The 15,496-nt window shown below is 35.1% G+C and overlaps 2 protein-coding genes across 2 annotated transcripts in view; both read right to left on the reverse strand.

Annotated features, from left to right (window-relative positions):
• The window catches only part of IPO11 (importin 11), an 80,407-nt gene that overhangs the window by 14,402 nt on the left and 50,509 nt on the right, over positions 1–15,496 (reverse strand). The window contains exons 29-30 of the mRNA XM_014260457.2: positions 14,759–14,872; positions 13,713–13,834 (exon numbers count right to left, since the gene is read on the reverse strand). Of these exons, the coding sequence (XP_014115932.1) occupies positions 13,713–13,834; positions 14,759–14,872 (236 nt within the window). The remainder of the gene's footprint in view (positions 1–13,712; positions 13,835–14,758; positions 14,873–15,496) is intronic.
• Positions 634–4,275, reverse strand: LRRC70 (leucine rich repeat containing 70). The gene is made up of 2 exons (XM_005531830.3): positions 4,145–4,275; positions 634–3,644 (listed from the first exon to the last, which is right to left on the reverse strand). Exon 2 carries the CDS (start codon positions 3,631–3,633, stop codon positions 1,708–1,710), a length of 1,926 nt encoding a protein of 641 aa, XP_005531887.2. The 5' UTR covers positions 3,634–3,644; positions 4,145–4,275; the 3' UTR covers positions 634–1,707.

Raw genomic sequence — 15,496 nt, forward strand, 5'->3', positions numbered from 1 at the left:
CTGAATTGTGTGCTCCTTAGAAGTATCTGATCTGTGATAACTGTATCATAGAGAAAGAAAATTACAGAAAATTACAGTTAAATACACTATTATTTCATTACACTAATAACAAACAACAATGAAGTCACACTAGCACATTCACACCCACTCAGTGTAGTGAAGATTTATATATATCCTGGTAGCAGGTAATAGATTTTTTCCCTTCTGGAAAAGAACTGCAGATGGACAAACAGGATTTCCGGGACCTGCGCAGCCCGGACATGCACAGGACTTACACCAGCAGGAAAGAGAGGGTACAGAACAAGAATGCTGAGGGCAGTTCTGGCTCAGCTGGAGAATGTCACAGGCTCCAGGCTGGAGCCTGGAACAGCAACACCCTTTACACAATTTAAATCAACATCATGGAGGAAAGTCTATCAAAGCATTGTTCCCCACTTTTCCTTAAGGAAAACAGTCTGACTGTAAACCATGTAACTTAGAAACAACACAGCTGAAATCTCTAGGGCACAGGCCTGTAGAAGACAAACAGTATCTACAAGACTAAGTCCCATTGGTTGTAAATTTTACAATATTGGACTATTTGGAACATAGTTTTATGACTTTTAATTTCCGAATAAAGTGTGAATTATTGAAGTAACAAACAGAGAAACAAAAATTGCAGAAATTAAGGTTGAAAATTAAGCTACAACTTATTAGACATAACCTGACAACAGAACACCAGCATTTGAAATGGAAACAAAAAGTTAAATGCAAACTATATAGAAAAGATGAAGTGATCACTAAGAGGATGATACACATCTCTTGAGCTGACACATCCAAATATAAACCAAATATGTAAATGTTTTCAACCATTAATTTAGCATTATGTACTTACAGCATAGTGTACTCCTTCAATTTGCACCTCTTATCTAGCTAAAAAGTCCCTCAAAATATTACTACATAGATGACATAGATGATGATCTTTTATTGACAATAATTAACCAGCTCTACTACTTTAGACATAATAATTTGGTCATTAAACTTTGGTAAATTTCAACAGAAATTTAGTTTTTCTTAACTCCAATTTGGGGTATTTCATAAAATGATACAGATACACACTATCACTTTAATATATTCATTATAAACACTGAACACACAACTTTATATATTACAATATGCTATAGGTATGAACAGAATTTGTATAGTTTGACATTATTCTCTTACTCAAGAGTTTGAACATGCTAGCTGTAAATGTGCTTTTTTCCACTGTGCTTTATTTAATAGAGGAAGAGTAGAAACTCTATTACAATGAACACATGAAACACAGTTTTCTAAATCCCCAAAATTTCTTGGCTTCATGATCCCAAAAAGATGTTCTGCTGCTTCCCAATAGCTGTGGAATTTCTATAGGAACTTGCATCATTAATACTGCAAAATAAATTAAAGTGTACTTTATACTGCATGTATAATTGAGCATAGGTGAATGATTACTACAAATAGGGACTGAGGTTAATAAACCTATCCATGTTAGTTTGAAATGACATAATGACATAATCAATAAATTTCAAAACATTCAGTAAGAAAATGGTGATGCAGAACCCAAATTGTGCCATTTTCCACAGTTCTGTTAAACAGTTGATTTTAATTGGTGGAAGTATTCTTACAGAATTGAGTTCTTGATTTCTTGACCCTTCATACCACAGTTAACACCAAATCAAATGAGATAAATTACAATGATGAATGTTCGAACAAGATGACCTGTGCCTGACTTTCTGATGCTGTTCGCTTGAGTAGCCTTATTTGGTCCAGTTCTGAATGTTCCACTGATTTCCGAGTTAGAGATTGCACTGAGTCAGTTATGTTGTATTTGCCAGGCTGATAAAAGCCGTAATATTCTATACTCTTTTCCCCTGAGTTTTCCAGCACCTTTAGTTTCTGCCTAAACTGAATAACTTTACAAGTTAAGAACAGGATAACAGCACAAGCCAGAATAAAAAAGGCTAGTAAAATGTCAAAAGCTTGGTTCAGCTCTTCAACCTGTTGTGTACAAATCAGAGTTGTTTTCAATGATACAGGAGCAGGATCTGTTGTAAACAACTGTTCTTCTTCTACATTTCTATTAGTAGGTATAATTTCCACTGGTATTTGCACTGGTAATGCCGATAACATTGTAGCTGCCTGTGATGGCATTTCAACAGCATCTTCCTCATAAGGCAATGGGGTAGATGATGTAGCTGTAGTTCCTTCCCAGAAATCAATGTACTTAGCTTCTGCAGTGACAAACTGTTGCAACGTGTTGTGCCTGTTCCCTTTATGCCAGGCCATCAGCAGAGTGGTAGCACTGTGATGCATCCCAACAGATCCTGGACTCAGGGCAGAGCCCGGGTCGGCAGTGGAGCCAATGCAGTTTGAAAACCAAGCCCACTTCATATAATGCAAAGGTCTCCCACGCATACTCTGGGGATTCTGGCAGTGGATTTTTGCAGAAACGGAAGATGATGCTAGCCAATTAAGTAATGCAAGCATTTTGCAGCTGCAGTTCCAAGGATTAGAATGTACCTCCAGATGAGTTAAAGATACTAAGGGTTTGAGCACTTCAGGTTGTAATTCTGTGATACTATTAAAAGCTAAACTGAGTACTCTAAGTGACTGCCCCATTTTTTCAAAGGTACCATCACCAATACTGGCTATTTTATTTCTGTCTAGCTGTAGATACATTAAATTGTTCAACAAAGTGAAAGTGCTGGAATTTATACTTTCTAAATCATTATAACTTAAGATTAGCTGGCTAAGGTTGTTTAATCCAAAAAATCCATTTACAGCAACACATTTTAGCTTGACATTTTTCAGAGACAGATATCTAAGCTTGTTAAGTCCCTTAAATGCAAAAGGCTGAATTGATCCAATGGGATTGTGAGACAAAGAAAGTCTTTCAAGATTTTTGAGCCGTCCAATAGCATTTGATGGCACAAGTGTTAAGTTGTTACCTTCAAGAAACAAATATGCAAGATTTTCAAGATGATGAAATGCTGAATCTGATATCCGTGAAATCTTATTATTTGCTAGGTTTAATGTCTGAAGACTTATCATTCCCCAGAAAGTCCCACTTCCAAGGACACTGAGACGATTTCTTTGAAGTGTTAAGTATCTAACAGAAAGAAGATCACTAAATAATCCTCTGGGAAGAAAAGCTATCTGATTATTCTGAAGGTATAAACAATGAAGATTGGAAAGGCCTTCAAAGATTCCTGGATCCAGGCGTTTAATATTATTGTTATTTAGATGCAAGTAGCACAGTTTGGGGAGGTCCACAAAAGCTTTTGGGTGTACATACAAAATACTGGAGTTATCCATGTAGAGTGCAGCAAGCTTCTGAAAGCCACTTAGATCCTTTGGAGTGACATGTGATATATTATTTCCACTGAGGTAAACAAGAATTGTTGTTTTTGGAAGGTTCCAAGGGATGCCTGAAAGCCCTGCATTACGACAGCTAACTTGTCTCCCTGTGCAGAGCTGACAAGCAGATGGACAGCCAAAAGCCTCCTTCTGGAGCAGCAACAAAAGAAAACAATTAAATATATACAGGAATGCTCCTGGGCAGGGTGGAGAACTTTGCAGAATACACATATCCCTGTCTTTGGCCTTCTTACTCATCTCTGACTTCACTAGTAGAGATAAAAAGAAGTATATAAATATTAATAATTCAAATATATTCATTATATATATTAATGATTAATAATTATTTGAATCTATGTGTACAGTCTTAAAAATATTAGTGTTGTTCTCAATATTGATATTTTACCTAGTATTTTTTCATGCCAAACAAGCAGTTCAAAAACTCTAACTTACTAACTGGACTATGCTGCAAAAAAAATTTTAAGTAAATGGACAATTAAATAAATATACTGGTAACATAGCCAGAAAATATTTAATTGGCTGTAGCATATAAGCATCTAACCTGACAAAATAACAGCTTCTATTAAATTAAAAATACTATATATTAACTACTTCTTATAGTTAACCATCACTAAGAAATGTTTCAAAAGCATTCAAGTAGAAATGCCAACTGTAAACAAGTTACCTTTTACTGGCAGCTCACTTACAATTTGAATTTTATTTTTATAAAGCTGAGTTACTTTTAAAATAAATAGAAGCATTTCCTTACCCCAAATCTGAAGTTCATTATTTCCGTTATTTTGCTGTTTGCAGTCCACTGGACTATGTTATAAGCTGACCAACTACACTCATTTGTGAAACCTTTGTAAAGGCAGTATTGCTGTGTACAACAGCACTCACATTTTTGCCCCTGGGTTTGAAACAGTTTGCTCAGGAAACTAAGAAAGAAGTGCCTAAAGTCAGGTTGCCATGGATACAGGAAACCCTGGGACAGGAAGCCATTTTATCTGTGCTTCAGAAGCATTGTTGGAAAGGAAATCTCAATGATTTGTTTCTAGAAAACCAAGAACTATCTTAGTCTGTAACTGCTGAGTTTTGTTGTTTGAGGTTTTTTATTTGTTTTTTTTTTGTTTGTTTTTTTCTTTTTTTTTAATCTACTGATTTAACTATGAGAGTTAGGAATAACTTTCCAAATAAAGCACAACTATTTGCAGCAGCAGTATTGAATTACCTGTACCTCTCCTATCTTTCAGCCAGAACCTGAAATGCTTTATTAAATCAGTTGCAACAATTACACTGTTCTTTGTCTACAGAGCCAAACTGCTGCCACATTCACACGCATTCCAGTGGTCTGGCCGAGAGGGGAAACACACACTCTGGAGGGAAGAGCCCAGTGTCTCCTGCCCTCTGGGCAAGGCACAACCTGCCAGCAATCCCAGAGAAACCTATGAAATCCTAGGACATGAGACCCATACGATGTGGCATTAAGCTGCTATGTACTTGTATTTCCAACCTGACCCAAGCACTTTGTTAAGTCTCACTTCAGGCCACCCTTTTTAAAGCAAATTTATCCACAGAAGACTATGAGAGTCTTTCTGGTTCTGAGAGCCACACCTTTCATGCACAGCTTTCATTTCCTGCAGTGTCCCCTGTGCAGAAAAACACTTCATTGGCTATAAATATCCCTCTTGCTTAAGGACCGGACATTACACCCTCAGTTCATCCATCACAGGGAAGAAATACTTGCAAAGCTCAGGCGCATCATCAAAGGGGAAAGGGGAGATTAAGCCTACAAACAGCAACATAACTAAGATCTCATGATATTCCTGCAACAAGACCTTCTGCTCAGCAAAAGAAAGATGACAAAGCCCATCAATAGCCATACCCAAAAAAGGGTGCAACAGCAGAAGAATCAAGTCCCTTCAGCTATAGTAATCTCACAGGAAGCATTAGTTCACATAAGGGATGAAATGTAACCCAAATGTCTTTATCTATATAATCCAAGCTGAAACGCACATGAGAACGGGAAGTAGAATAGACAAGGACATGCTTTTGAAGAAGCTTTCATCCAAATATCTAATCTAAAATAAGAAATCAGTAAGTAAAACTGGTCCATGGGCCATTTTAGACAAAGCCTGTTATAACCCAGAATTAGAACTGCAGTTGTTTCTTTTTTCTGAGACCAACAGATCAACAAGAAAACTAATTCTTCTTCAGATTTGAATATTTATTTTCACACAGGGGGACAGAACAGTAAAAGTAATGGAAAAAGATTATCAATAGTCAGATGAGGGTAGAATCAGACTGGCCAAAAATAGAAAGGGACTTCAAACAGGAAATTATGTTCTACCTAAACTTCACTACCTATAGCCTCATTATATTGAAACCTATATTTGTACCAAAAAACCCAAAAAAATTTTTCTTCCAAGGTGTGCTTTATGAAACAACCCTTTATAGCTACAAAAAGTCAAATTAAAAAAAGAACTTTTAAAAGGCAAATGTTCATAGAGCTCTCTTTTTGCAAAATGTCAGAAGCAACACATTTTGAAAAACTAAATGAATTAATGAAGCTCTCCAGTATATCGGACAGCATAAAGATTTAGAAGAACCAGTCGAGCAGTGACCATATAAACGAAAGCTGATGATCAGTAAGCTGGCTGAATGTCTCTGTGATCTTGTACTGAAAGTACCTTACAAATATTCACAAAATTTTTGCTTAAACCCTAGCTCCACTGTGGTTCTGAGCACACTGAAGACTATTCTGATAGCTGAATCCCATGCCCAAACTGAGGAAAAAAAAAATCTTAATCTAGATCATAGCTCCTTCCATTCTACTAGGAAATGTAGAGAAAGTCCTGTTTTACACCTTGTCAATACTGCACCCAAAGGCCTGCAGAACTAACTGCAATGTAATTTAGAGTTATTACTTCATTAATACTACATATTTTTAAAGTATCTGAAAGCAGTACCTGTTAAGAACAAGACACAAAATTATGTACCACATAACGGATAGCATTTTGGGAAAAACCATAAAAAAGGCTGGATGGAATACATGTGTAACTTGGATCAGCATTTCTCAAACTGGCTTATACTTAAACAAAAAAATCCGTTACTTTTTGAAAACTGTACAAAAAAATCCAGGGAACACTAACAAACTTAGGCAGCTCTCATATTTCATTCACTGCAAATCTTCTTCTGCAGTGAGAGAACTTCTAGGTTTGTACCTGAATATAGCTTCACATGGTCACAGAGAAAATTATTTTTGAACCCACAAGTGAATTTTATCTTAATATACTAATATTGATGAAGCTATTGATGCTATTGGCTTTTTAACATTAAAATCTAGTTCAGCAATAACTCCTTGTAAATACAAGCTTGAAGCCTGAGCAACAGCAATTTGTCAAATTGTGCATAAAATGACAGGTTGAAGTAATTGAAAGAACATACAAGCACTGCACCCATGCAATATAAAGCCAATATAATGAATATTAGGTGGGACAAACTAGTCATCCAAATCTCACTTATGTATATAGCAGAGAGTATGCAACAAGTTCAAAAACAGGGTCTAAAGTCAATGTTTGAGAACGGATTTCATTCTCATAATCACTACAAAATTATGATAAAGCCCAAAAGCAAGAACAACCAAATTTTAGCACTGTAATTATTCATTTAACCTTTTAAGAGTGAAACTATGTATTGCCCTCCCATTGTGTACTTAACAACCATCTGTTCTTGCAGGGCTTCCTTGTACTTTTATTCTCCACAGGTAGGCTATTGTACAAGTTTATTTTCTCAAATATCAACTTCCTTCTGCCCACATCATCTCTAGACATGACCACAAATCAAAGCAATTCAGGAACTAAACTACTACTTCGGTAGCACAGACATCAACATTTAATTAACATCCAGTAGGCAGGTGAACTGTTTTACACCTTATTAACTTACCACATCCCAAAATACTTTTCTGTTTTTCTCCTTATCGAGTTTAACTAAACATTTCTGATTGCCTCAAATATTATAGATACCTTCTAGTATTTAATATTTCTGTTTCAGTAAGAATACTGACTTTCTGCTCCATTTACTGAAAATTTCTCTCTTCCACAGCATGAAAACTACAAAGTTATTTTTCCCGTTGAGGATTTGAAAGTAAGTTTCTATGCTATAAACCTAATTTGACCTTAGAAAGCTCTTGTGAAACTAAAAGCTCATTTGAGAAATTGTTAGAATTTAGTGAGTTTCTTCTCTTTATCCAGAAATCTAAGTCTTCCATGGAGCAACCACCAAGTCTGTGAACAAACCAGTAACATAATAAAGGCTGGCCCTAAATGTAACACACAGATGTGATACGCTGACAATAACACTGTAGCTTTACCCTTTACTTTTCACTGCAATTCTGTTCAAACTATAAAAGTATTAATGTACTCAATATTAATGCAATTCAAACCAAAAGGTCCAAAGAACTGAAATCCATTTCCTAAATTTTAACTTCTAGAAATCTAATCAAAACTCAATTGCAAAACCACATTCCGCCCGCTAGTTTAGGAGACAGGATGGCCATATACTTGGCATTAGCAACTGGTAGCTCCAGATATTTAACAGAAAGAGAAAACTTCAATAGTTTGTAACAACTATTACAGAGAATACCCACACAAAAAATACAAAAGCTACTTCTTAAAAATACAAGCTACTTTTATACTTAGGCAATTTTTAATATCAAAACCTGATGTTTTGTTTTAAACACTCACTTTCTCATTAAATTGTTTGATTATGAAACATCATTTTTCAAGACAGTTTATTTGCAGAAGGTCTTGTAGTGACATGGGTTGTGATGTTTATCACTTCTGGTATCTTACCATAATATTTTGGCACTGTTAAAGAAAATCACTGAAAAATCTCTACAGCTACTCTCTGTCAAATTTCACAGAGTATAGCACAGAGAGATAAGCAGATGTACCAACATGGCTCAGACAAATCCAGGTGCAAAACCAGATGTAAATCTATGTTTTAGGTTTGGGGTTTTTTTTATTTTTTGTTACAATCTTGTAATTTTTACACATTTTTAGTAATATGCTATACTTCTGTCATTATTTATTCAGTATCTAATTTCCAAACATGTAAACCATACATTGCAAAGATTTTGCAGGAAGCTAGTTAATCTGTTCTCTTTTGCTGACTTTTATATAATTAAAATCTTAAAATTTAGGGTAAAACATAATTAGAATAGTTTTAAGACTTCTGAAATATTTTATATAGGCCATAAACAAAAACAAGATATCTGCAGCAACCAAACCATTATGACTACAGTTTTTCTGGTTGTTTTTTGGGGTTTTTTTTCAGCAGCAGCAGCAGCAGTTTAGCTGCAATTAGTGATATAATTCCTTGCTATCAAGGTATATTTTTCCTTAAAACCAAGGCTTAAGGGTCTTAGGGGAAAAGATAATATGCTTCTGACCAGTCCATACTAACAATCAAGTGTAGGAGAAAAATTGATGGAGACTGAACAAGTAAAGTTTAATAAGTGCATCCTTTTGCCAATGCCATAATGTGACATGCAATTAAAGAAGCTGGCAGTGCTCTGTGTAACCTTCTGAATTATGCAGACTCTGATAGTCAGACTAAGACCAAAGTCACATTTTTCACTCTTATCATTAAAACTGCACTGTTACCTGTCAGGCAAGCGAAATAAATCCAAGGCCAAACACTGATGACAACTGCAAAATCATAATTTAAAGAGCTCCTTTAAATGCTAATAGTCTATTAGAGGTGTGGGTGAGCATGCCTTTAACTAGAGGGATTAAAAAAATAGAGAGGAAGATAAAATAGCTTCAGTGTATCATCTCTATAAAGAAAAGAGGATGTACAAGTAATTATGTAAGAAATTCTGACTTTATAAATGAGGACATAACTATCCTGAAGAGAACATGACATTTTATTAGGTACTTTCTTGCCATTTACTAACATTACATATAGACAACTTTTTGAGAGGAAAATTAAAATTTCTAACTAATTTTACCAAATGACAGAGGCAAAACTCTATAATAACCTAATGAAGATTTATAATTGCATACTGTAAGTACTTACACTCACAAAATGCCAATTATCTAACTGGCAGAACTCATACTGGCTGACATATCAGACTTGATACACAATGAGAAAAAGCAGACATTCATTTACATAAGGATTAGAAACCTGGAGAACCTCTTAACCCTTTCCTCACAATACATGAACATATTTGATTCAAAGGGGTAAAATGAAAACCACTCATTACCAGAAACCAAAATGAAGAGACAATAAAATACTTTATATTTTAAGCTCAGTAGAGTCTCCTGTACTTTAGAATGGTACCACTCTACACAGGAAGGTCCACCAAAAACAAGCTTATCCTCAAGGACCACAATTAGTGGCCTATTTTGAAAAGCACTCACTTTGAGTAAAAGTAAACTTGGCAATCTCTCATTCAAGCATGACAGACAAGCTGGAAAAAACACACACCTGTAGAAGGGGAGTACTTAGCTTTCAACATGGTGTCAAATGCTACCTGTGGTTACAATTAGGTATCACTCCAAACTAGGCTGACCATTGACACTTTAATGTTTCCAAAATCTATTTCCATATTCTTACTAGAGAATAAATGTTCCCATCACACTTTAGCATCTTTTGGTGTTGTGTTCTACTAAAATACACACAACTGTAGGAATAAAAAAGATTCCTACTTTGCTAAAGAAATCATTAAAAACTCTCAATATTATCAAAGAAGGACTTTCCAAAATACTGTAAAATACTGGCTTTATACTGCAGTAAGCAAGCTAATTATTTCCAGATAGACAAGTAGACAGATGTAGGTAGGAGAATGGGACATAGTACTACTTTAGCCACTTCAGCATCAACAACTACAACAGATGCTGAAGACTTCCAAATGCAGAACCCTAGATAGTGGTGGCCCACACATTTTCCACAAAAAATAAGAGGCAGAATGTTGCTACTGACCATATTCACTAGGCATTATTTTAGGGACCAAGGGCACTTCTAGTAAAACTCAACTCAGTCTCGAAGAGTACTCTTGCAGCTGTATGTTCACAAACAAGCCATTAAGGATGTAGACAAGAGCAAATATGACTAAACTATGACAGTAGGAAAATCATGACATTTGTGAATTTACTCATCCAGGTTACTGTCACATCTCATGTCTCACACTCTAGCTCAAATAAAATTTTCCTCCAGGAAACTTCAAGTCCTTGTGTGTTTTTCAAAAAGCCATTCCTGTTAGAGCTACTGTGTGTCTATGCACACTTTCCTCACGTATTAAATATGGAGACACTGTAACTCCACAGGTGCATCCTTATTGCCTGAATGTTACCAGTCCCACTGTTATATACAACAGTTTAAAGACAGAAGTCCTTAACCTATTTTATGAAACAGCGAGATTTCTTAATAAATGAATGAAAATGCACTAGGATGGATGAGTGATAAATGGGCAGTAAGAATACAAAGTATGAAAAATATTGCCAATGCATATATGTCAAACACAAAAAAAATGCTAGCATTAATTGACCGCACTTGGACAGCAAAAGTAGATAATTATACAGCTTTTAATTTGGGCAAATCCCTAAGTAATACCAGGAAATTACTGTTCCGTGAAAAGGTGCTGCAACACACTAATCAGGAAAGCAGCAGTTATTGTTCTTTTTTTAATATTAATTTCTAACCACTAACACGATGTGCAGCTGTGGGAAGATAAACAGGATGCTGGATTGAAGGACATGCATACACGATTAAAATGCAGCACTACTGTTGATATCAAAAGCATGCCATTATGTCTATCTCTGTATGGTACTGCCTAGACGAGAAAATTACAGTGTGGCTAACAATTTGTCACTTTATAACCTGCTTAGTCAAACTAGTCAGCCCAATAGCCACTGTGAACAACTGCTCTGCAGTCAATCCTGTCTTATCTGCTCTAAAATCCTTCACTCATGACATTGTCAAAGGTGCTGCACTTGAAACAGAAAATTATTTGTGTCAAGCTGATTTTAAATTAATAATGATGTAAGTTTTACCTTCCCCTGAAATGCAGGAAGTCCATAGTTCCATATATTTGTAATTATAAACTTGATTAATTACTAGAGAAACACTTAAAATCTATGAAGTAATACTACAGTTTACACAGAGAATAAAAGAGGTCACTGTTTAATACTTTCCCCAACATTTTATCCATAAAACAACGCTGAGGGAAGAATGAGAATACATATTATCTTCATTCTCACCCCACTATTTTTGTCTACTCCCTCTCTTTCCTGTCTAAAATAATCCAGTGCTTCAACTATAGGCTAGAGGAAGCAACTGGCAAAAGGAAAAAAAATTCTCAGAAAGTGTTAGACACAGCACTTATAGCAGAATGCTGAAAATCTGAGCTTGCTGCAGGTACCAATCCTGACCACCACAGAGCAGCAAGCTGAGGAAAGAATCTCACCTTCACCTGTCCCAAGACAGCCCATCAACCATCCACAGAAGACAAAATTCTGTGGACTGCCTCTGCAGTCAAGAAATCGAACTTGCCTTGGATATCCAAAGTAAAATCTAATCAGGAAACCAGTTAGTGAGGCATTCCAACAGGAAAAATTACTTTAGCTTTTCTTGAAAACACTTATATTAATCAAAACATTTTGTTTAACTACTGTATTATATTTGAAACATTTTGTTTTGCTTCAACTATGCAAACAGACTTGCACAAGAAGCCTACAAATACAGGATACAGCAATTATGTGTAGTATAATCCCTAAAATATAGGAAAACCAGAGTGACTCACATTGTTCTAGTAAAAGAAACAATCAATTGACAGAAGTATAATCCCTAAAATATAGGAAAACCAGAGTGACTCACATTGTTCTAGTAAAAGAAACAATCAATTGACAGAAGCCATTTCACACACTGTCTGAAGGCAAGTTTGGCAGTCTGTCAATTGTACAAGTGAAATTTTCATAGCTTTGACATAAATACGTCCACTAAAGAGAGTCTTTTTATTTGAGAAGCAGCTTTCTTAAATGAGTAACTGAAAAATAAAGCTATCATTTGCAGAAGGTTTTATTATGTTAGGGACTGCCAGAAATAATTGGCTTTTACAGCAGGAAATCTGGAGCAGCTGAACATAGCTCAAAATAACATGGTTATCTAAAGGAATTTCTTTTTTTTTCCTTCCTCTCTTTAACAGAAACTTCACAGGAAGACAGATGTAGTTCAGCACCTTAAATGTTAGCTAATACCTCTTTACAAACATTTCAAATATACCTATAAATGACATAATACTGTTATATTCACTGGGAAAAAACCTCTCATAAAGCAGTCGCTTGGTTCACCTTTAGCTAGATGTTATCCTGACTATCCACCTGACATAAAAGAGGACAATTTCTGTGCATATAAAAAGCAATAAAGCTGCTAAATTACACCTAAGTGTTCCCTGATTTTTTTTTTAAAGAATGTCTAAATGTCATAGTCCACAGCTTTGACAATACTACATATTCTATAGTTACTAACATAACTTTTAGGATTTGGGAATCAACATCTAAATTCCCAGACAATACTTCAAGACTGTTCAGGAAACCTAGCAGACTAAATGTAAACTCATGCAGTCTTGTCTTCCTGAATGTCGAACAGATAAAAATAATCTGAAGATAACTAAGGACTGAACTGTCACCTAAATGTGTTACATTTTGCTTCTAGTATTGACAAGTATGAAGTCAGTATATTCAGCATTTTCATTTAGAACTTTCATTTTCTGTGTATATCCAGCAATGATGATGGCTACTGAAAGGTTAATAGTAAAATGTGCTTGCTCTAAAATCTATTGTGCAAAAAATGTTTCACAGCAACAACAGAGCCTTTCAGAGCAACTTTTTCTTCTATTTTATGTCATAAAGGAGAAAACTAGGATGAAAGTTCAGATCACCTACAATGGGAAAGAAAACTAAACACTGTTCCCTGGAAGGGACACCAAAATAGTAACATGTCAACTAAAGCCACTACTTAATCACAGATGAGAGAAGCAGATAGTTCTAAGTTAATATGAATCAACAATAAAATCTGCAGTGCTGGTTCCTCACTCCTACTAAATGACATTTCCTATGAAATGGAAGAAAGGGTACTGTATTGCTATGAAGCCAAATAAGAAGTTAATATAATGTAGTAAAGTTCTATCTTTTTTAAGTTTCTCTTGGGGGAGAAAAATAAGTAAATAAAACTAATTGTATTGGAATATTTAGCTGCAGAATTGTGAAACACTTTAAAAACCATTCCAAGGGCCTTTGAAGCATTCTTATTTAAGTTATTTTATGTTTGCTTACCTATTCAATGATGGCAAAAGAGAAAGCAATGCCAAAGCAGAAAGTTTTCTTCTTTCTGGCTGAGTGATGTTATCCATGCGATCAACCCACATTTCAATCATGTTACCAAGAATTTGGTCCAACTGCATTGGGAAACACAACATTCCTTTTCAGTTATGAGTGTGTTTAGAGAATAACTTATTTTAATTTTTCTAGCAACTGGAGGTATTATTTAGTCTTGGAAAGACACTACACAGTTGTACACCTGACAGAAGTAACAAGCAACAGGTACTTTTTAAATTTTCTATGACAATGATTCCAGGCCCTGAGCCCTCCATACCACTAGCTGTAACCTAGATGTTTGAAAATCGTTTCATTTATGGAGAGGGAACTAATTCAGGATAGCAAATTATTCAGTTTTCCCCTAACAGTCTCATAGAAAAAGCACATGGACTTACTTTTTTTATCTACACAGTGACAAATTAAAAAAAAAACAAAAAACACAAAAAACAACAAAAAACCAAACCAAAAAAACCAAAAAACAACTTCTTGTTATCACTTTGAAAACTGTATTACACCCCAGCAAAGCAAACTACTAAAATGTCACTTAAAGACATAATAGAACACTTGTAGAAGACCCTCAGTGACTTCAAAAGTGGAACTGAAGCACACTGAACCTGATACTCTAGAAACTCAGGGGAGAATGATTAGACCATTCTCCATCCCACAAGACCCATCAAGATGGCACAGGGGAAGAAATTCTCATTCTACAACTGCACGTGAACTAAGGGAGTTTACATGGCTAATTGTTGGATACAGCAGGAATAGAATTTAAGAACTATATAAAAATTTTAATGGGATGGTTTAAGTAATTATGGGAACACATATATGTTGTTACAGGATGTTCAGGGAAAGGAGAAAAGGAGGGGGAAAAGCCCCTTTTCAAGATGAACTGGGCAAGAAAAAGTTTCTTTAGGTCAAAAGAAAGCAAGATTTCCCTATGTAATACAGCTGAAATACCAAGACACAAAAACCCCAAAAGGGCATAAAAGGACAGTAAACCTTACCTCCTGACCCAATTCACATGCCATCTGGCTCAGAAGTAATGAAAAAAACCTTGCATTTTGTAGTAGAACTCTACCCATGATCCCCAGATAAGTAGACATCACCACTGGGTATCTCTGGAACAAAAATAAACCAAAACAAAAGGTGCTTAGTTGAAGTAAAAGAAGAATACTTGACACATGCAGCAGCAATACCTAGAAAATACTTGTATGCATCCCTTATGTCTTTAACTAGATTTTAAACTATGAATTGCAATTTAAGAGCATCTAGGAGCAGAAGACTGAGTGAGCAGTCTTAACCAGAATTCTCAGTTCACACAATATGAAAATCATGGCAATTTCAAACTCAATTTCATCCAAACAGCCAAGCAATTTGCAAGACAATTTGATTTTACTTTAAATTTTAAAACCTGTATCTTAAGGAACTAACAGCTTATTGTACTGCTAAAAAATTACTTTTAAAATTGATTATGGTTCCAAGTTACTGCTTACAACAATTTCAGTAACATTAAGAACAATTAGTATTTCTGCAGTTATTACTTTTTTTTAGATAGAAACTATAATATATTTGCAAAAAACTAATCTGCAGAAGCCTCAAAATCAACTGGATACAGTAATAAGTTAATAAGTTCATTATCTTTGGTTATTACTTTTAAAAGAAGCTATAAATTTTTTCCTATTAAATTCATCACGTAACAATATAACTGTATTTTGTAAAATAGCTTACTTGAAAAACAAAAT

The sequence above is a fragment of the Pseudopodoces humilis genome, chromosome 4 (assembly GCF_049639895.1).
Source record: "Pseudopodoces humilis isolate 2021_Gansu_Grassland_sample_001 chromosome 4, ASM4963989v1, whole genome shotgun sequence".
NCBI classification, from domain to species: Eukaryota; Metazoa; Chordata; class Aves; order Passeriformes; family Paridae; genus Pseudopodoces; species Pseudopodoces humilis.